Raw genomic sequence first — 23,078 nt, 5'->3', positions numbered from 1 at the left:
CAACTTTGTAAATTTAAAATTGTGTGCCCAACATAAAAGATCCAATTTCGGCATGTGATCAATTAATTACTAATTTGCTTACAGGCAAAAGAAAAAATGAATAATTCTTGCTCCGAAAACTTTTCAGACCCAAGAGTCATCGACAGTTATTCATGTTTGTCCAGTAATCGAATCTGTTGAGGCCAATCATCATTTGGGATTTGCAGCAATGAAGGCCTAATCATTGTCTGAGGTACCGGTACGCACTGGTACCCTTGATCTTGGTTTGCCCCATGACCTTGTCCTCCTGTTGACATACGGACATCTTCTTCTCCAATGTCCCATCTTTCCACACTCGAAACACCGGTTTCTGTCGTTTCCTGGTCTGTGCACCTGTGCATTTGTATTGCTGGGCTGCATCTCTACATCCCTGGGTTGCCACTGCAATCTCTCGTTGTCTCCTGAAACACGAAAAAATTCTCTGTACCGTCCTTTTTGGGGAGACAACTGGAAATCAGATGGGACAACTGTCACTTTCATTCCTAATTTCGAGGGCAGTTGTGCATTTGTCTCCTCCACTGTATCCTGTATCCTTTTTATTTTAAGTTCTAGATCCGTTATCCGTTCTTGCTGTTCCCGTTGTCTGGATTCACCATCCCAAAGATGGAATGCAAGCCAGTCTACCGTTAGATTCTGTCTCTTCCTGGCTTTCAATCTTTGTTCCAATCTTTCCAATCGACTTCGCTCAAATGTACCATCTCTTGGAAACTCCTCATCATGTCCCTTTGTCCACAAATACCAATTCTCGACCTGCCTTATAGCTTCGGCACCATAACGGTCGTACATATGATGTGTACAAGTACCTTTTTGTGGAATCTCTGGTTGTCCTTGTGTATTCTTGCAGGCTCCATTTCCCATTCTGCCTTTTATCAAAGTAGCGTTGGATGTGTTGTAGCTTGTTCCAGGTTCCTCTAAAGCTTCACTCGTACCTCCAGGAAGGATCTCTCCACCTGTTCACACGGTGATTTCCAGAGAGTCTCCCTCAGTTGTGGCTTTTGCACAATCCAATCTGACAGATCAGTATTTGCAGATGAGCCGGAGGGTCAGTATGAAATGGGTGAATCCTCAGGTGTCCGCTCTGTTGACGGGGAAATCACACAATGGTAACCGCACATATATATCTGTATATAAACTCACCACCTTGCTCAATTTTCCCAGGTTGTCTCCACATTGATAATATCTCGCAAAGATATCAAAGCTTCTTTCTTGAGACCGCATTTTCATCAATCAAACAATCAATATATTCAATTCAATTTATTCAGTTCAATTTATTCAGTTAAATTTATTCAATTAAATTCAATCAATTAGATTCAATCAATCAAGAATATCCAATCATATCATTCAACTTCTTCCATGATTGTCAAGAATATCCAATCATATCATTCAACTTCTTCCTGAGTGTGAAGAATATCCAATCATATCATTCAACTTCTTCCTGAGTGTGAAGAATATCCAATCATATCATTCAACTTCTTCCTGAGTGTGAAGAATATCCAATCACATCATTCAACTTCTTCCTGATTGTGAAGAATATCCAATCATATCATCTATGTACAGATCGCTAGAGAGAAAAAAAAAAAAACACGAATAATAGATAAAACCGTGTGTAAGACCTCTCCCAAATTTTGTCCGCTCATTCACTTTTCCTGATTCGCATCAAGGATCTCCATCATCAGACAGCGTACTTAATTCCGCATTTTAATGAGAATTCAACAGGATTTTACGACTCAAAGGAAAAAGAACGAGCAGACCTTTTGCAGGACGATCGTTACAAAATCGTTACATATATTAAAGTATTTATAATGTCGACAAATCATATCTTAATTCTTACAAAATTTGGTTCTTTGAATAAATCACAGCACCGGGAGAACCAGCTCCAAAAATGGATCTTTGTGTTTATTCAGCACCCTAGTAATTGGTTCTTTGTGTACTAATTACACAGCACCCAGGCCCCGCTCATATGGATCTTTGTGCAGCGCTGCACAGCACCTGAGCAAAAGGGGTTTCATCTACATTTTCCTTATCCGGTGTACCATCCGTGATATTTGTTTGCTCATTCACTATTCCTGATTCGTCATCAAGGATCTCCATCATCACACAGCGTACTTAATTCCGCATTTTAATGAGAATTCAACAGGAATTTACGACTCAAAGGAAAAAGAACGAGCAGACATTTTGCAGGACGATAACTGGAATTAGTCGTGAAAATATATCCAAAATACACAAGAATACACACCCACTTACATAAACAACATTTATTCCGTTTAACAGAACAAACATTTCCTCTATCATGACATGCATGTCTTCAAAATTATATGACCAAGAGAAAAAGTAAAATTAATTAAAAACTGCGGGCAGTGATGATCCGGGGACCATACCGCTCCATCCTGATTGGACGAGTGCGTGCTAGAGTCGTTAATAACGACAGTCCAGATCCGATTGTTCAAAATTTCAACTCAATCGATCGAAAAATGAACGCAGGGATGCATTTTAAAGGTGCAGTGGCACTAACTGAGTTGCCACGAATATGGCCACGAAATTGCCAATATGGCCATCACAAAATATTTTCCTTAATCAATTGGCTCATAGCATAACCAATCTGTAAGTATTTCATCCGAAGATGTATCTCTGAGGACTTTTAATTAAATAAGTCATTTATAAATCAACGAGTTAATTTATTAAATGATTAATCAATAAATCAAAATTATCCTTGATAGCCACATCACTCGGTCAGTGTCATGTCCAAATATCAGCTTCCTTACTCAAAAGGTGCCTGAGTTAATGTAATGTAATTACTGTAATAAGATTACTGCAATTACTGTAATGATTACTGTAATTACTGTAATTACCGGAACTGTAATTACTGTAATTACCTCAGGTAATTACTGTAATGTAATTACTGTAATTTAATAAGAAATGTTATTAATTAAATAAGTACTTCATTAATCGTTAATAATGAAATAATTCCTGAATTCTTATCCGATTTACTTAACATTTGAGTGTCCCCAAAACGTTGGAGCAAAACATTGCAACAACGAAAGTGAAACGTTGTGGCGACGTTGTGGAACCGTTAGCAAAACCCAACATTTGAATGTTCCCAAAACGTTCCAACAACAAGTTCCAACAACAAGTTCCAATAACAAGTTCCAACAACAAGTTCCAACAACAAGTTCCAACAACAATTTGAAAAATCCTTAATTTTCATTCGATTCACTTGACATTCGAATGGGATTTATATATCCCTCAACTAGTTCAATCAACAACTATTTTATTCAACATAGGCCAAAAGTCCACAACAATTTGAAAAATCCTTAATTTTCATTCGATTCACTTGACATTCGAATGGGATTTATATATCCGTCAACTAGTTCAATCAACAACTATTTTATTTAACATAGGCCAAAAGTCAACAACAATTTGAAAAATCCTTAATTTTCATTCGATTCACTTGACATTCGAATGGGATTTATATATCCCTCAACTAGTTCAATCAACAACTATTTTATTCAACATAGGCCAAAAGTCAACAACAATTTGAAAAAGCCTTAATTTTCATTCGATTCACTTGACATTCGAATGGGATTTATATATCCGTCAACTAGTTCAATCAACAACTATTTTATTCAACATAGGCCAAAAGTCCACAACAATTTGAAAAAGCCTTAATTTTCATTCGATTCACTTGACATTCGAATGGGATTTATATATCCGTCAACTAGTCCAATCAACACCTATTTTATTCAACATAGGCCAAAAGTCAACAACAATTTGAAAAATCCTTAATTTTCATTCGATTCACTTGACATTCGAATGGGATTTATATATCCGTCAACTAGTTCAATCAACAACTATTTTATTTAACATAGGCCAAAAGTCAACAACAATTTGAAAAATCCTTAATTTTCATTCGATTCACTTGACATTCGAATGGGATTTATATATCCCTCAACTAGTTCAATCAACAACTATTTTATTCAACATAGGCCAAAAGTCAACAACAATTTGAAAAAGCCTTAATTTTCATTCGATTCACTTGACATTCGAATGGGATTTATATATCCGTCAACTAGTTCAATCAACAACTATTTTATTCAACATAGGCCAAAAGTCCACAACAATTTGAAAAAGCCTTAATTTTCATTCGATTCACTTGACATTCGAATGGGATTTATATATCCGTCAACTAGTCCAATCAACACCTATTTTATTCAACATAGGCCAAAAGTCAACAACAATTTGAAAAATCCTTAATTTTCATTCGATTCACTTGACATTCGAATGGGATTTATATATCCCTCAACTAGTTCAATCAACAACTTTTTTATTCAACATAGGCCAAAAGTCAACAACAATTTGAAAAAGCCTTAATTTTCATTCGATTCACTTGACATTCGAATGGGATTTATATATCCGTCAACTAGTTCAATCAACAACTATTTTATTCAACATAGGCCAAAAGTCCACAACAATTTGAAAAAGCCTTAATTTTCATTCGATTCACTTGACATTCGAATGGGATTTTTATATCCGTCAACTAGTTCAATCAACACCTATTTTATTCAACATAGGCCAAAAGTCAACAACAATTTGAAAAATCCTTAATTTTCATTCGATTCACTTGACATTCGAATGGGATTTATATATCCCTCAACTAGTTCAATCAACAACTTTTTTATTCAACATAGGCCAAAAGTCAACAACAATTTGAAAAAGCCTTAATTTTCATTCGATTCACTTGACATTCGAATGGGATTTATATATCCGTCAACTAGTTCAATCAACACCTATTTTATTCAACATAGGCCAAAAGTCAACAACAATTTGAAAAATCCTTAATTTTCATTCGATTCACTTGACATTCGAATGGGATTTATATATCCGTCAACTAGTTCAATCAACACCTATTTTATTCAACATAGGCCAAAAGTCAACAACAATTTGAAAAATCCTTAATTTTCATTCGATTCACTTGACATTCGAATGGGATTTATATATCCCTCAACTAGTTCAATCAACAACTATTTTATTCAACATAGGCCAAAAGTCCACAACAATTTGAAAAATCCTTAATTTTCATTCGATTCACTTGACATTCGAATGGGATTTATATATCCGTCAACTAGTTCAATCAACAACTATTTTATTTAACATAGGCCAAAAGTCAACAACAATTTGAAAAATCCTTAATTTTCATTCGATTCACTTGACATTCGAATGGGATTTATATATCCCTCAACTAGTTCAATCAACAACTATTTTATTCAACATAGGCCAAAAGTCAACAACAATTTGAAAAAGCCTTAATTTTCATTCGATTCACTTGACATTCGAATGGGATTTATATATCCGTCAACTAGTTCAATCAACAACTATTTTATTCAACATAGGCCAAAAGTCCACAACAATTTGAAAAAGCCTTAATTTTCATTCGATTCACTTGACATTCGAATGGGATTTATATATCCGTCAACTAGTTCAATCAACACCTATTTTATTCAACATAGGCCAAAAGTCAACAACAATTTGAAAAAGCCTTAATTTTCATTCGATTCACTTGACATTCGAATGGGATTTATATATCCGTCAACTAGTTCAATCAACAACTATTTTATTCAACATAGGCCAAAAGTCCACAACAATTTGAAAAATCCTTAATTTTCATTCGATTCACTTGACATTCGAATGGGATTTATATATCCGTCAACTAGTTCAATCAACAACTATTTTATTCAACATAGGCCAAAAGTCCACAACAATTTGAAAAATCCTTAATTTTCATTCGATTCACTTGACATTCGAATGGGATTTATATATCCGTCAACTAGTTCAATCAACACCTATTTTATTCAACATAGGCCAAAAGTCAACAACAATTTGAAAAAGCCTTAATTTTCATTCGATTCACTTGACATTCGAATGGGATTTATATATCCGTCAACTAGTTCAATCAACAACTATTTTATTCAACATAGGCCAAAAGTCCACAACAATTTGAAAAATCCTTAATTTTCATTCGATTCACTTGACATTCGAATGGGATTTATATATCCGTCAACTAGTTCAATCAACAACTATTTTATTCAACATAGGCCAAAAGTCCACAACAATTTGAAAAATCCTTAATTTTCATTCGATTCACTTGACATTCGAATTGTCATTCGAATTGACTTTCGAATTCGAATGACTTGGGATTTATATATCCCTCAACTAGTTCAATCAACAACTATTTTATTTAACATAGGCCAAAAGTCAACAACAATTTGAAAAATCCTTAATTTTCATTCGATTCACTTGACATTCGAATGGGATTTATATATCCGTCAACGAGTTCAATCAACACCTATTTTATTCAACATAGGCCAAAAGTCAACAACAATTTGAAAAAGCCTTAATTTTCATTCGATTCACTTGACATTCGAATGGGATTTATATATCCGTCAACTAGTTCAATCAACAACTATTTTATTCAACATAGGCCAAAAGTGCACAACAATTTGAAAAATCCTTCATTTTCATTCGATTCACTTGACATTCGAATGGGATTTATATATCCGTCAACTAGTTCAATCAACAACTATTTTATTCAACATAGGCCAAAAGTCCACAACAATTTGAAAAATCCTTAATTTTCATTCGATTCACTTGACATTCGAATTGTCATTCGAATTGACTTTCGAATTCGAATGACTTGGGATTTATATATCCCTCAACTAGTTCAATCAACAACTATTTTATTTAACATAGGCCAAAAGTCAACAACAATTTGAAAAATCCTTAATTTTCATTTGAAAAAAAATTATTTATCTATTTATTTAAAACGGGTGTACACGATTGTACACGTGTACGGACCTTACCGAACCTTACCGACCCGGCAAACAAATCGTCTCATGGTGCACTTCATGAGCCGATTTGCCCGCAGATCTGGGCAAGGCTTTTAATACCCAGCGTCATGTCCTCGCAAGCTCACGAATAAATAGAATCATTTTAAAACGTTTCATCCTTGGATTACCTATGGACAATCACAAGTCCCACACACCAAATCCTCCATCTTCAGAATTCATATTTCATAATGGACAGATCCCCAAGACGTCATGCTCACCTTGGCGACGTCCACTCGAAATCCCAGCGGTGCCTCCAGATTGTAGGGGAATTTGTAGCTGAGACTCAAGACTCCAATGACCGGACACAGGTTTTACAAAAGGTCTGGTTTATTAACTGGTTATTCACTTCATTCCAATTACCAAATAATACCGCTTAATTCAATGGACCAGGTTAACTCTTTTCGCATGGTCCTTCTCGTTCGGCCGATGTTCCTCCGCCACTCCCGTCGGTCAGAGCTTCTGCTCACGAGTTCTCTTGACTCAACGTTTGCTCTCGTTTATATGGACAAACTGGACTTAATCCCCTGTCCGCTGAACGTTAATCCTTTCTCCGCTAATGCCCCGAGGTCATGCATGCACCAAGTCCTGGCATCAGCTCGCTCCCCTCCCGCTGTGAGTTCCGTTTACCAAACGATAGGGGGGTGCTCCAGCCAGGGGCTGTGACCAGGTGGACAAGAGATTATCATGTTCGGGCACATTCCTGACACTCATTTACGAACTCGTCTTTCACAGAGTTTGCAGGTAAAATGTATCTGCTTCGTTACCAGTGTTAATTAATAAGTTACCAGTGCCAATTAATAAGTTACACTGAGTTACACTTCCACAGTATCCTATTATAAGAAAAATAATTACAGATACAAGAATATCTCAAAATCCATATGAATATATATAATATTCTATGAGGAGATGGTTCAAGGGTAGCAAGGGTTGAGGAAGGAGTTGAAGAAGAGAGGGAGGAAAGGGAGAAAAGAGAGAGGGAGGAAAGGGAGAAAAGAGAGAAGAAGGAAAGGGAGAAAAAGAAGGAGGAGAGAGAAAAGAGAGAAAGAGTGAGGAAAGCTAGAGGGAGGAAAAATATGGAAACTGTGAGATTAATAAAAGATTGGAGGTATTGCAGAAAATAAATCAAACTCAATGCACTGAGGAGGAAAATAAAGAAATTAAAAGTCTAATGAAAATATTAATTTCAAGAATAACTGCAATTTCAGGGAGGAGGTTTAAACGAGAAAGTGGAGATAAAGAAGAAGAAAAAGATTATGTAGTTGATGATGTTGGTGTTATTGACTTTAGTAAAGTTTTACATAGATATTTTTTACATAGATCTCTCCATTCTAAATAAATGGAGGAGAGAGTGAAGGCATTCCTCAGGATTCTTTATATTTTAAAAATCAAGATAGAAATGTATATGTTGGAAACCAAAAAGGTTTTTGCACTCTGGGTGAATTTTTCTCATAAATAAATGAGTTATTGTGTAAAGTTTAAAAAGAAAACTATTCCTAAAAAGATTTCGTATGTTAAAAGTAAAAATAATAAAGTTATCAAAAGGGAATATGTTTAGTGTGTGGCTCTAAAAAGTGTCAATTCATTTCCAAGCATAAAAGTGGAGAAGAGAGAAGAGAAGGCCTTTTTAAGGCCATTTTCCCTGCTACAGTGGGGGTTGGCCTTGCAAACCCCATGGCAATCATCATAGTGCTCTTTTTGAGGCAATGTTTTTATGGCCGGATGCCCTTCCTGACGCCAACCCTTTAGCCGCCTCTTATGACATGAAGGGATACGGTGTACCTATTCTAAACCGGGGCACACCGGCACACACCGGGCACACACACACGAGCGTAAAAGCGGAGGAGATATACAAAAGTTTTTGTCGGGTAGTAAATTTACAACAACTGGAATTCCAGGGGAATTACACCTTCCTGGATATTCCTTCGGTGGCCCAGGGACAAACCTGGATAAAAGATTAGATGAGGCTGACAATCCTAAACCTTGGTCTAAACCTATAAATAGGGTTGATGAAGTGTGTATGAAGCATGATATTGCTTATGGGAATACCACTACATTGGATGAAAAACATGAAGCAGACAGAGAAATGTTGTATAATTTGTCTTTGATACAAAATCCAACGTTGAGAGAGAAAGTTGACAGGTTTATTGTGAAAAAATGGATAAGTGCTGAATTGAAACTTGGTCTTGGTTACCCAGGTGTTTCACCGTGAACAGAGCCCTCAAAAACATATTAAGCTCTCATGATGTCATCAAGACTGAGCAGCTTTTGGCTGATGAATTGCATAAACCTATAATGACAAAGTTTAAAAGAAGGAAGGTTTATTCTAAAGGTTTCATTACATCTAGTCTGCTGATAAAAGTCTTCAAACAAATCAATCATTTCACCCCAAGTTGTGGTAAAAGCAGTGTTTTCATGTTGCATCTGAGATACTATTTCCTATAAGAGAGAATAATAATGTGTTAATTAATTTTTTCATTTAATACACGATTATTATTTGTATACATTAAAATAAAATCTTACCTGCATTGATAAGAGGTTTGAATCCAGTTCATCAATTTGAAGGTATAGTTCCACACAGGTGGAGTCTCCAGAGTGAAACTTGTCTGCTGGATCATCAGGGTAGAACTCATTCTGTGGGTCTTGGTTGTTAAAAAAAAGTCTTCAAACAAATCAATCATTTCACCCCAAGTTGTGGTAAAAGCAGTGTTTTCATGTTGCATCTTAGATACAATTTCCTATAAGAGAGAATAATAATGTGTTAATTAATTGTTTTCATTTAATACACAATTATTATATGTATCTCGATCTTTTTTTTTTTCTTTTCTTTTTTCTTCTTCTTCTTCTTCTTCTTCTCCCCTCTCTCTCTCTCTCTCACACACACACACACACACACACACACACACACACACACACACACACACACACACACACACACACACACACACACACACACACACACACACCAACATACACTTAACATACACACATATACATACACACATATACATACACACATATACATACACACCATTATGTGTCGACTCATTATCCCATTCTGGGATAATTGGCCATGGCAGGTTTGAAACTCTATCCAAACATGGCAGGCACCGACATGTGCATGACAGAGGCTTGAAGGAAATGATGCAATCAGGAAGTGGGTTCACTCACTTCCTGTGCTGTAAGTTAAATTATTTGGGGGTTATGTTTTCAGTACTTCAATCTAATATTTCAACGAGGGTTACATAAAAATGAATTAATATTCAAAACAGTGTTTAAACCAACATCAATTTTAAAAATGCTTTCATCAGAAAAAAAGAATACACATATCACTTCATATCAACTCAACAGCAACATCTGGAGTCTAGATGTCAAATATGGCTTTTTAAATATAAATTGAAAATTATATAAAAACATTGGGAAACCTGGTGTTGGGCTAGCGGCTAGGGTGCCGGCTTAGGATCCTAGGATCCTGGGTTTGAATCGATCGCTGAATTAACGCCAGGGGGGTTGACTCAGCCCGTCATCCTTCCGAGGTCGGCTAATTGAGTACCAGTTCACTGGTAATTCCCTGTTTGTCGTTAAAGGCGGCAAAAAGGGTTGGCGTCAGGAAGGGCATCCGGCCGTAAAACATTGCTTCAAAAAGGGGACCAAAACACAACAACAACCATGGTTCCCGAAAAAGGCCAACCCCCGCTTTGCGGGGAAAAATGGCCTCTAAAGGTGGTTATATTGGGAAAATTATATAATAAAAAATTGAACATTATATCATTACATTAATCATTACATTTACATTAATTACATTACATTATCATTACATTAATTATATCATTACATATCAAATGATATCATTACATTGAAAAAATTGGGAAAATTGAAAAAATTGGGAAAATTGAAAAAATTGAAATTATTGAAAATTAAATTTAAAAAACTGAAAATTAAATAATTCTTTTTGGGAAAATAGAAAAATAAAAAAATGGACCATGTTGAACCATATTGAAGCATGTTGAACCATGTTGAACCATGTTGAACCATGTTGAACCATGTTGAACCATATTGAACCATATTGAACCATATTGAACCATATTGAACCATAGTCGGGGGCAAAGTGAGCCAGAACCAGCAAAATCATACTATTCACGGGGCAGTTGTGTAAGCGATTAATTTTGAGCATGCACGCTTCGTGGCATACATCACATCCTGGTTGAAACTTATTTAGCCTGCTCCCATGCACCTTCTCCCATACGTCACATCCGGCATGTTCGAAACGCTGCCGCCATTTCGTCGTTGGGCGCATGCATTGATCATCGTCAGGAAAACGGGAGATTTAATTGCTTGCTGACGTGAGATTCGGACGGATCGACCAGCATTCTCATTTTCCTCTGTACCCTGGTCAGACAGGGGGTTCTTTCATTACCTCATACCTGCATATTCGAATACAGCAAGTATCAACCACCATCCTGTGTCTTGCTTAATTCTTCCCGCGTCACAGTACCATTAAAAATAAATGCACGATGGCATTTCCTTCTCCACAGCACCTTACACCACCTTGGCTGACACACACTGGCGAGAGAGATTGTGATGGGCTTTCGCTCACCTGGCATGTGTTCCTCTCTCATGGGAAATCTCACCAACTAGCCCCCTCCACAACATGAGATGTTTACGCTCACAAAATTAATGTCTAACCAGTCTACAAATTACGCTGCCTCCTCAGCGTCATGTGTAACAAATGAGTTACTCTGACAGGTCCCTGTTAAATGACAATCTAACCTACTTGAAACACACAGACCATTTTTTTTCATTTTTATTTTTTAAGTAGAAGGCTCCAGGCACAGACTATATAAATCCTCATCGAGGCCAGGCCTAATTAAAAGAGCTGCATTGATATAAAAGTGAAGAAGGAGAGAATAGTCAATGAGTTTTTGAGAAAGCAGAAAATCTGATTTTTGAAAAGGGGAATATCATAAGTGTTTGTAAATACCTGGGAAGTAAAGAGTTCCAGAGTTTGGCAGTGGAGGGGAAGAAACAAACATCATAACGAACCACCCTTGAGTTACCAATGGCCACACAATAATCATGAGATATAGTGATGTGTCGAGGACACCACACTTACCACAGTCTAGCTCAGGATCTTCCCCCTTCAATGGAACAGTATGTTATTACAAATCAACTGTCACTTTGTTCACTGTGTTCGGGTACCTTTTATAATGTAAGTGATGCATTTTGGTTTTTATTTTTGATCTGTGGAATGTTTAGTGATCTTCTTCGTGATTACTCAATTGGTGGCCCCATAAATTTCCATGTGATGAGCTTTCAAAGGAAGATTGGACAAGACTTTTGATCTTTGTGCAGAGGCAAACGGTGTGTTGATGTCATTATCACTGTTGTACAATCCCTTCCTGACCTTCTGAGTGATGTGACATAATTATGGATGGGCTTGGCCTCAGGTCCTGACTGGAGAGGATTGGAACGTTGTCATGTACGATGCCATCAAATCGCAGGGTGGCGTCAACAGAGGAATGTTTTCTTGTGTCTACTTCATCATCCTTACACTGTTTGGAAACTGTATCCATGAGAGAGGGATTGGTGCATTGGTTGATGGAACGATTTGTGTTCGTGTAGGAAAAATGTGAAACTTTCCGATAACAAGTTATTCGGTTTTTGTCCGGTGGCGGTGCTTCGTATCCAGACTGTGGCTGTTTGACTGCATCATTTTATTGGGATGCCGCTGTGCCGCTGATGCAGTGCCCCCATTACCAGTCAGCTGGTACTCAATTTGCTGACTTCGGAAGTCAACAAGCTGAGTCAACCCTCGTGGTGTTAATTTAATGGCATGACAGGGGCTTGACCTCAGGACCCGAATATGTCAAGCCATCCACCTTAACTGTTTAACCACCACCATGCTTAGTTTTTGCTGATTCTACAACAGTCATGGTAATAATGGTACTGTACTCAATAGTACGATTGTTAAAACTACTACTGGTACACAAAACGATATCTGCTTAATCAACACATTGCAGCTAATGAATAGAGTGTTACTCTCAAGACAAAGCAACAAGATGAACGTTCTTAACTTCGTCACAAACAGACACTCTTCTCAATGTGTTCCTTGCAATTGCTGTGGATAACTTGGCCAACGCACAAGAGCTTACAAAGGTAAGTGTGTATGTGTTTATGTATATATATTGTTATGAATTTTGGGGAGGGGGATATATAGATACAGGTAGATCTGCATAGGTAGGTGCTCCGATGTCGTGAAGAAGAACCACCATTTCGATGTACAGTAAGTCAGGGACCTGTTTAGCCCGGTTTGTCGGATTAAGTGTATATCTGTGATAACACAAGGATGATCGTGTGATAGGTAGAGTAGGGATTCTGCTAGTTCCCCTGTGCGTCAGACCTGGTTATCATTCCATTTGTCCCGTATGGCAACGCATCATATACATTAGTTCGGCCCAATAGCGCACCGCACTAATTAAATCCCCCCCTCCGCCACAATAACTTACGGAAGAACAGACAGGAAGCGACCACGCACTTGGGCTGATAACACAGGCATGGCGACAGACATTGCACAGGCAGGCCGAGAGCCATGCCCAGGATGATTCGTGATTGGCAGGGGGGAGGGGCGAGTAACAACCAGGTCACTGATTGGCAGAGTAAGGAAGGTGAAGGACATGCCACACTGATTGGCCACCGACCGATGACGTAACACCAAAGGCGCGAAGCGCTCGGACAATCAGAGAGGCGGGCGCGAAAGACCGGTAAAAAGCTACGCGATGATTGGAGGAGAAGCGCCGGTGATGAGAGGAAGGCGCGAAAGGCAAGGAAGAAGCGACGCGCTGATTGGAAGGGAAGCACGAGTGACGTCAGAGGGAATCTGATAACAGTGAGAAGAGACCGACATTTGACCCCTTCGTTCTTCGACTATTGGCCCCTTCGCTCTTCTCTTCGCTTCTTCGCCTCTTCACCTCTGCCTGTCTCTTCCTGCCTTCCTGCGTTGGAGACCCTTTCCTTTCTTCTCCTGTTGCCCATTGTGCATTCCTGTGCTGTCGGAGCTCTCATCTTGGTTCCAGACAAGGGAGCGACTCCGCGTGAACGAGTCCGGGAACGGCTGGAGGAGCGAGCTGCACGTGACTCGTTCATGTCGCGCAGAGGGCCGGTGATACGCCAGCACAGGACCGAGCGGTTTGCACCGACCAGAGCCGCATCGGACGGAGCCTGACCGACCTGACATCCAGACAAAAGATAAGACGCACCACACGAACACGACATTTAATTTATTTATCCCTTCCATTTGTCGCGTAGTTGAGGTCTGTGTGGGAGCGCTCCATCAGAGGGGTTTAGTTCATCGGTGCATTTCTTTGTTCTCGGGGTCCGGCAATAAAGCCGCGTTTATTTTTTGTACCAAAATTCCGTTTCTGTGAGTTTCTTTTCAAAGGGTGAAGACATCGTCGAGGCCACCCAGGTAAGTCGGCATTATCCCCAAACCCCCCCCCCCCCACCCCCTCCCCCTTTCGCGTATCATCTGCCATTGATTGAAGTCAACTCCTCATTAAAGCTCGATTGCCATCCGTGGCGTAACTGAGAGCCAGCCACAGGACAATATATATATATATATATATTGCCTTTTATGGTCAGGATGGAAAACTCCAGTTTCCCTTGACATCATTAACCGAGGAGTTTAAGGTGATGAGGGTGCGGGAGTTCATGATGTTGTGGGATTCAAGTGATGCAGTGGTAAAGAATGCTCTCCCAGAGAAGAAGGGAAGTTGGAAGTGGAATGCAAGAGCAGAGGTGGACGAGATGGAGGAGCGGTTGCAACAGGAGGAGGTCATGAGGATGGTACAGCACGGGAAGCATGGCTTGATTGGCTTGGGGTGGATGAAGCATGAGCGATGGGGAAAGGCATATGTGAAAGAGAGGAGGAAGATGGTTGAGAGGGAGGTGAGAAGAAAGGAAGAGGAGGGGAGATAAGTGAAAGCAGTCGGACAGGCACAGCAAGGTGCTTGGACTAGGTGGGAAGGTGTGCGGGTGAGGATATTGAAGTGGCAAGAGATTTGGAGGATGGAGCCAATATTGTTGAATTTCCTGTTGCAGGCAACATATGATGTGCTTCCATCACCAGTAAACTTGAGATTGTGGGGGTTGTTGCAGGAGGAGAGATGTTATTTGTGTGGAGGTGTGGGAACGGTGCAGCATGCACTGAGTGCATGTTCAGTAGCATTGGCAGCAGGACAATACAGGTGGCGACATGATCAAGTGCTGGCGGTGGTGGTGCAGATGGTGCAACAAGAGGTGCTGAGGCTGAGAGAGAGAAGAGTGGAGAAGGAGACTGATTGGGGAGAGGTGTGGTTTGTCAAAGAGGGCCAAGTGGTAAGAGGTGGAAAGAGGAGGAGGTGGAAAGCAAGAGGGCTGTCAGATGCTTGTGATTGGCAGGTGGTGGCAGACCTAAAGCCACAGTTGGTATTTCTAGAGGAGATCTGTGTGACAAGGTTGCGGCCTGACTGTCATTTGGTCAGGTGCAACAAGACAGGTCATCTTTGGGGAATTGTCTGTACCTTGGGAAGAGAACATGGAAGAGGTGCATGAGAGGAAGAGAGGAAAGTACAGTGAGCTGGAGGCTGAGTGCCGGGAGAAGGGTTGGCGAGTTTCTTGTCAGCCAGCCATTTGAGATGGGGTGTAGAGGGTATATTGGCAATTCCTTTTCTGCATTTCTTGCTCAGCTTGGAGGGTGTGGGACAGAAAGAAGGAGGATGTGTGACAAGGTGGCCCAGGTTGCCTTGAAAGGCTCATTTTGGATATGGAGGAAGTTTATGGAGGCACGTTGTACAGTGTAGGTTGAGGTTACGGAATAGAAATGGAGGTGTGTGTGTGTGTGTGTGTGTGTGTGTGTGTGTGTGTGTGTGTGCATGTGTGTGTGTTGCAGGAGTGGGTCATGAGTGGGTGTGGTTTTGCATGAATGGTTTTGCATGTTTGCATGAGTGGTGCATGTTGGTAAGGGTATGTGGTTGGTTGTGTGTTGTGTGTGGATGTGTGTGTATAAATGATCTGGTGTGTTTTGGTGGTGAGTGGTGAAGGGTATAAATGTGGGTGTTTGAGTGTTCCACCATGTTTGTTTGGTGCTGTGGATTCTGGATGAGGAGGCGATTTTGTTGTTGTCGTCTGCGTTCACACTGGCTGGGGGTGGGGGTTTGTATGCATCCAGGTGTAGTTGCTGCATGTGGATGTGTATGTGCCCCTGCTGGCCCACCTCAGCTGACCGTATCGAGGTTGAAGGGCCGAAACGGGATGATGCTGAGGACCTCGACTGAGGACCCGGTCAGTGCGGCACACTTGTGACCAGGTGTGTTTTGAACTTTTATGTATGTATGTGTATGTGTGTGTGTGTGTGTGTGTAATATATATATATATATATATATATATATATATATATATATATATATATATATATACACACACATACATACATACATACATACAGTCACGTGAAAAAGTAAGCACACCCCATGTAAAGTTTTGACTTTTTCAACATATTTCAACATACAGCTATTTGATCTTCATTTCAACAATATTGACAGATAACGGTGATATAATATAACAAATATCATGAAACATTTACATTTTGTAGTCTATTGTATCTATCTATAATTCCAGTAATCTCTGTGTGTATGTATGTATGTATGTATGTATGTATGTATGTATGTCTGTGACCGCTGTTTCTCGACAACCACGGGTCCGATATACTTTAAACTTGCCAGGTATATTGCTGGGGACCCGAGGATGTGCCTTTTCAAGGTTTCATATTAATCGGACAAGTAGTTAGCGAGCTATGTCCAAAAAACGATTCAACCAATCAGAGAGCAGCGAGCTATCACGTGTGCCGAACGTGGCGAACAGACTCTGCCTCGGACGGCACATTTGAGAGCGTATTCATTTATTTCACGTTGGCAAACTATTTTGGCGTTAAACTATGTTTTAAAACGAATTAAAACTACTTTGCGATTCTTTCGCTTTCCTGCGCGTTTGTGCACGCTATGGCGATTTCTTTACCAAACTCCGCAAGCCGTTCGCTTTGGACCAAACCATTTCATGTAAATAGAGGGGGGGGGGGGATTGTCACCGTACTCGCAAGCCGTTCGCTTTGGACCAAACCATTTCATGTAAATAGAGGGGGGGGGATTGTCACCGTACTCGCAAGCCGTTCGCTTTGGACCAAACCATTTCATGTAAATAGAGGGGGGGGATATAATTTTAGATATATATATAGTACGGGCATGCCCTAGTAATTTAAATGAACATAAATGCAAATTTCGAAAGTGGAAAAAGTAAGTACACCCTTGGCTCTAATAGGTGGTATTGCTCCCTTTGGCAGAAACAACCTCAAGTAGGCGTTTCTTATAACTATCTACCAGTCTCTGACATCGACTGGGAGAAATTTTTGCCCACTCCTCCATGCAGAATTCTTTCAGCTGTGTGATGTTTGAGGGGTTTCTTGCATGCACAGCTCGTTTCAAATCCCCCCACAACATCTTGTTGGGATTTAGATCCGGGCTTTAACTTGGCCATTCAAGAACCCTCCATTTCTTTCTTTTCAGCCATTCCTTGGTGGATTTACTGGTACTAGGGCGTGCCCGTATGTGGGTGCAAAAAAACATGCGTGCAAACAACAACAACAAAAAAAAACTTTGAAACCACGTGGCAGTAACGACCACAGAACCCCCCCCTCTATTTACATGAAATGGTTTGGTCCATTCGCAAAGCCAAAGTGAACGGCTTGCGAGTACGGTAGAACCCCCCCCCCCCCCCTCTATTTACATGAAATGGTTTGGTCCATTCGCAAAGCCAAAGCGAACGGCTTGCGAGTACGGTGACCATACCTTGGGAACCACTTGTCCGATTAATTTCAAACCTTGAAAAGGCACATCCTCGGGTCCCCAGCAATATACCTGGCAAGTTTCAAGTATATCGGACCCGTGGTTGTCGAGAAACAGCGGTCACAGACAAACACACAGACACACACACATACACACACACATACACACAGAGATTACTGGAATTATAGATAGATGTTTAGGGTCATTGTCATGTTGCAAGGTCCACCTTCGGTTGAGCTTCAACTTTCCGACAGATGGCCTCACATTATCCTCAAGCACCCTCTGGTACAATGAAGAATTCATCGTGGATTCTATCATGGTGAGCTGTCCAGGCCCTGATGCAGCAAAGCTGCAACAACAACAACAACAACATGCATTTTAAGGCCATTTTCCCTGCTAGAGCGGGGGTTAGCCTTGCGGTCCCCATGACAATCTTCTCCATCTTGCCCTATTTTCTGCATCTCTCCTTGTTAACCCCTTTGCCCGCATTTCTTCTTCCACCATCTTTAGCCAAGTCTTTCTCGGTCTTCCCCGTCCTCTACTTCCTTCTACATTCATTTCCATCACTCTTCTCAACCAGTCACTTTCATCCTTCCTCAACACATGACCAAACCATCTCAACCTGTTCCTCTTCACAGCATCAATCACAGGCTCTATTCCCATCATCTTTCGCAATTCATCATTTGTCTTCCTCTCTCTCAACGACACTCCGCACATCCACCGAACCATTCACATTTCCACCCTTTCCAGCCTTCGTTGCTGCTCTACATTCATGACCCATGTCTCGCTCCCATAAATCATAACACTTCTCACACATGCAGCATACACCTTTCCCTTCAGCTTCAACGACACTCCCCTCCTCATCAGCACGCCACTCAGTTCCCGAAACGTCTTCCATGCACATCTCACTAAAGTAACCATTGCCGAGTCTGATCTACCTTCTCCATTCAGCATGTCTCTGAGGTAGCAAAATATTTTCACACCTTCCAGCTTCACGCCGTCTCCAAGATCCAACTCAACATTTCCTCCATCTGCAGCTTCCTCTGTGCACACCTTACATTTGAATGTAGCTGCCACACTGGTTAATGACCCTCTCAGACCACTACATTTTTGATGAACCCACTCAGCGCACATGTCGGAGTGAATGGAGTTCACTCCGACACCCTTCCTGCACACAGCACATGGCCACTTCCCAGTTCTTTCCAGCTCACCACATGCTTTACCACTTGCCATCACCTTCGTCTTTCCGATATTCCCCTTCAGACCTTTTGTCTCCATACATTCCTTCCACTTGCTCATCTTTTCCTTCAGTCTATCCATACTTTCCGCAATCAACACCAGATCATCTGCATACAACAACTCCCACGGCAATCCCTCCTTTATGGTCTGAGCCAGCACCTCCCTCACAGCTACAAATAGTAGTGGACTTAGTACCGACCCCTGATGCACTCCCTCCTTCACCTCAAACTCACCACTGTTCCCATCCTTCGTCCTTACAGCTGTGCGCGCTCTTTTGTACATTGCCATCATAACTCTGATCAACCATTCATCCACTTCTAACTTCCTCAATGCCCATGTGAATACGTCGCGTGGAACCCTATCGATTGCTTTCTCCAGATCAACAAACCCAAGAAACAACTTCTTCCTCTTCTCCATGTACTTCTCCTGCAACTGCCTCACAATAAAGAGCACGTCTGTCGTTCCTCTTCCTGGCATAAATCCAAACTGCATTTCGTCAATCTTCATCTTTTTCCTTATCCTCCTCTCCAACACCCTTTCCAATATCTTCATTCCATGCTCCAATACCTTTATCGCTCGGTACGAGTACGATGCAGCAAAGCTGCCCCAAACCATAATATTTCCACCATCATGCTTTACAGTTGGTATCAGGTTCTTGTGGTCAAATGCTGTCTTTGGTTTTCGCCAAACATGTCTTCGGGTACTGGGGCCAAATAGCTCTACCTTTGACTCTTCTGTCCGGAGCACATTGTTCCAGAAGTGCTGGTCTTTGCCTAGGTGTTCATTGGCAAGCTTTAGTCTTGCCCTGATGTTCTTTCTGGGCAGCAAAGGTTTCCTCCTGGCACACCTCCCATGTAGATCAAATTTGTGCAGCCTCTTTCAAATGGTAGACTCGTGCACTTTGACATCAACAGTGGCAAGAGCTACCTGTAGGTCCCGTGCTGACATTCTGGGGTTCTTAGAGACTTCTTTCATCATCTTGCGGTCTGCTCTCGGGCTGAACTTGCTGGGGCGGCCTGGCCTGAACAAGTTGGCAGTTGTTTGGAATCTTCTCCACTTGTAGATAATCTTCTCGACAGTCGAATGATTGATTTCAAATTGTTTGGAGATCCTTTTAAATCCCTTCACAGACTCGTAGGCATCTATAACCTTCTTTCTGAAGGCCTCAGAGAGCTCTTTTGATCAAGGCATGGTGACGCCGCACACTTCAAGAACAAAGAGCAAACCAAACTAAATGTCTGAGGTTTAAATAAGACATGTTCCTCCAAGATCCTCTCCAACGACGTTCTAATCATTTGCACCTGAGCTGGTGCACCTGATTCTAATTTTAGGTATTTGAAGTAGTGATAAATGTAGGGGTGTACTTACTTTTTTCACATGCGAAATTTGCATTTATGTTTATTTAAATTATACAATGGACTACAAAATGTAAATGTTTCATGATATTTGTTATATTATATCACCTTTATCTATCAATATTGTTGAAATGAAGATCAAGTAGCTGTATGTTGAAATATGTTGACAAAGTCAAAACTTTACATGGGGTGTACTTACTTTTTCACGTGACTATATATACACATATATATATATTGAAGGAACTGCGCTCCAACGCGAGTCGAAAGAATTGACGCGACCAAAGACGGAATTCGTCCGAGTTGCTTTATTGAAACAAAACAGCTCAGGTATTCTGACAAGCCCGTTTTTCGGGCAACAATATATATACACATTTATGTCGGGAAGTTTGCCCGGCAAAAGCTATACCGGGCATGCCCGGGTATCAAGGGCGAGCCTTGGAAAGGCGAGTCTGGACCTGCCCGGGCGTGTTTGGCTGCGGCCTGGCAAGTCGAGGCTGGGCGTGCCCGGGCGCTCTGGGCGAGCACTTGAAAGGCGATAGCGGGCATGCCCGGACGCTCTGGGCGAGCCCTGAAAAGGCGATAGCGGGCATGCCCGGACGCTCTGGGCGAGCCCTGGAAAGGCGATAGCGGGCATGCCCGGACGCTCTGGGCGAGCCCTGGAAAGGCGATAGCGGGCATGCCCGGACGCTCTGGGCGAGCCCTGGAAAGGCGATAGCGGGCATGCCCGGACGCTCTGGGCGAGCCCTGGAAAGGCGAGAGCGGGCATGCCCGGGAAAGACGAGACCGGGCGTGCCCGGGAGGTTCGGGCGTGCCCGGGAACAGTGAGTCCGGGCATGCCCGGGAGAGGCGCGTCTGGCCGTGTTCTGGCCGGTGCAAGGCGATTATGTACATCCAGCGGTAACCGCTACACACGCCCCTCCAGAATCGACCTGCACCGGCAGGGTCAATTTAAGGGGGGTCCGGATGACCCGGCCGAAGCGACCCCTGGAGGGTCGTGGGGAGGGGTCTGACGTGGTGGTGGGTGGTCGAGCGGGGGGAACTGTGGACGGGGGGCGGCCTCGCCGCGGAGGAAGGGCCAACCGTGGTGGTCGGTCGACGTCCATGTGCGCCGGTTTGAGGCGGTCCACAGAAATCCGGTCCGGCCGGCCGCCGAAGTCGACGATGAAAGACTTGTCGCCCCGTCGCAGGACCCAGAAGGGCCCGTCGTACGGCGGCCGGAGTGGCCCCCGGTGCGCGTCATGACGCACAAAGACGTACTCCGCTGTGCGAAGCGCCACCGTGGCGGGACGTCGGCACGGGGGCAAATCGTCGGGCGGCCTCCTGGAGGTCCGAGCGCTGGCGAGCGGCGGACCAGGGACTGGTAGCATCAGGCACGAATTCACCCGGGACGCGGAGTGGCTGGCCGTAGACGAGCTCGGCGGCGGACGCCTGGAGGTCTTCCTTGGGGGCCGTGCGAAGGCCCAAAAGGACCCACGGCAGCCGGTCGGCCCAACCGTCGTCCTGAAGGCCGGCCATGAGTGCGGCCTTCATGGAGCGGTGAAACCGCTCGCACAACCCATTGGCTTGGGGGTGGTAGGCCGTGGTGCGGTACAGCGTGACCCCCAACGAACGGGCGACCGCGCCCCAAAGCTCAGACGTGAACTGTGGGCCGCGGTCGGACGAGATGTCCGCTGGTGCGCCGAAGCGCGCGACCCAGGTGGCGATGAACGCCTGCGCCACGTCGGCGATGGTGGTGGAGGTGAGGGGCACGGCCTCCGGCCACCTGGTGGTCCTGTCCACCATGGTGAGCAGGTTGGTGAACCCCCGCGAGGGGGGCAGGGGACCCACCAGGTCCACGTGGACGTGGTCGAAACGCCGTTCAGGCACGGCGAAAGGTGCCAGCGGGGCCTGGGTGTGGCGGTGGACCTTGGCTCGCTGGCAGGCCGTGCAGGCGTTGGCCCAGTCGCGGATGTTTCGTCGAAGGCCGTGCCAGACGAAACGCGCCGACACCAGCTTCTGAGAAGCTTTCCGGCCCGGGTGAGAAAGGCCGTGGATGGAGGCGAAGATGCGGCGCTGCCAGGAAACGGGCACGATGGGGCGAGGCTGGCCCTGGGAGACGTCGCAGAGCAGGACGGTGCCCGCGAAGGGGATGTCGGCCAGGCGGAGGCCCGTGTCCGCCACGCGGAGTGCCTGCACCGAGGCGTCGGTGGTCTGGTCGGCCGCCATGAGCGTGAAGTCCACGCCGAGGTGGACCGCGTTCGCGCTGGCCCGCGAAAGGCAGTCGGCCACGGCGTTATCTTTGCCGGCGACGTGCTGGATGTCCGTGGTGAACTCCGACACGGCGGAGAGGTGGCGCTGCTGGCGGGCCGACCACGGCTCCGTGACCTTAGCCATTGCGTAGACCAACGGCTTGTGGTCGACAAAAGCCGTGAACGGGCGGCCCTCCAGGAGGTGTCGGAAATGGCGAACGGCCAGGAATAGCCCGAGCAACTCGCGGTCGAATGTGCTGTAGTTTAACTCGTTCAGCCGGAGTTGCCGGCTGAAAAAAGCGAGTGGCTGCCAAACCCCGTCCACCCATTGCTCATGGACGGCGCCCACCGCGTAGTTGGAGGCGTCCGTAGTGAGGGCGATGGGCGCGTTGAGCACCGGGTGAGCCAGCAGCGTTGCGTCGGCGAGGGCCCGTTTGGCACTGGCGAAGGCCGCGTCCATGGCCG

General features: G+C 43.3%; 1 protein-coding gene across 1 annotated transcript in view; it reads left to right on the top strand.

Moving 5' to 3' along the window:
• LOC137439185 (putative voltage-dependent N-type calcium channel subunit alpha-1B) overlaps positions 1 to 23,078 on the top strand; it is an 856,614-nt gene that overhangs the window by 296,014 nt on the left and 537,522 nt on the right. The window contains exons 16-17 of the mRNA XM_078766934.1: positions 12,365 to 12,482; positions 13,006 to 13,073. Coding sequence (XP_078623060.1) covers positions 12,365 to 12,482; positions 13,006 to 13,073 — 186 coding nt within the window. The remainder of the gene's footprint in view (positions 1 to 12,364; positions 12,483 to 13,005; positions 13,074 to 23,078) is intronic.

Source organism: Myxine glutinosa, chromosome 13 (genome assembly GCF_964187855.1).
Source record: "Myxine glutinosa chromosome 13, kmMyxGlut1.1, whole genome shotgun sequence".
NCBI classification, from domain to species: domain Eukaryota; kingdom Metazoa; phylum Chordata; class Myxini; order Myxiniformes; family Myxinidae; genus Myxine; species Myxine glutinosa.
This window is presented reverse-complemented; position numbering and strand designations above follow the sequence as displayed.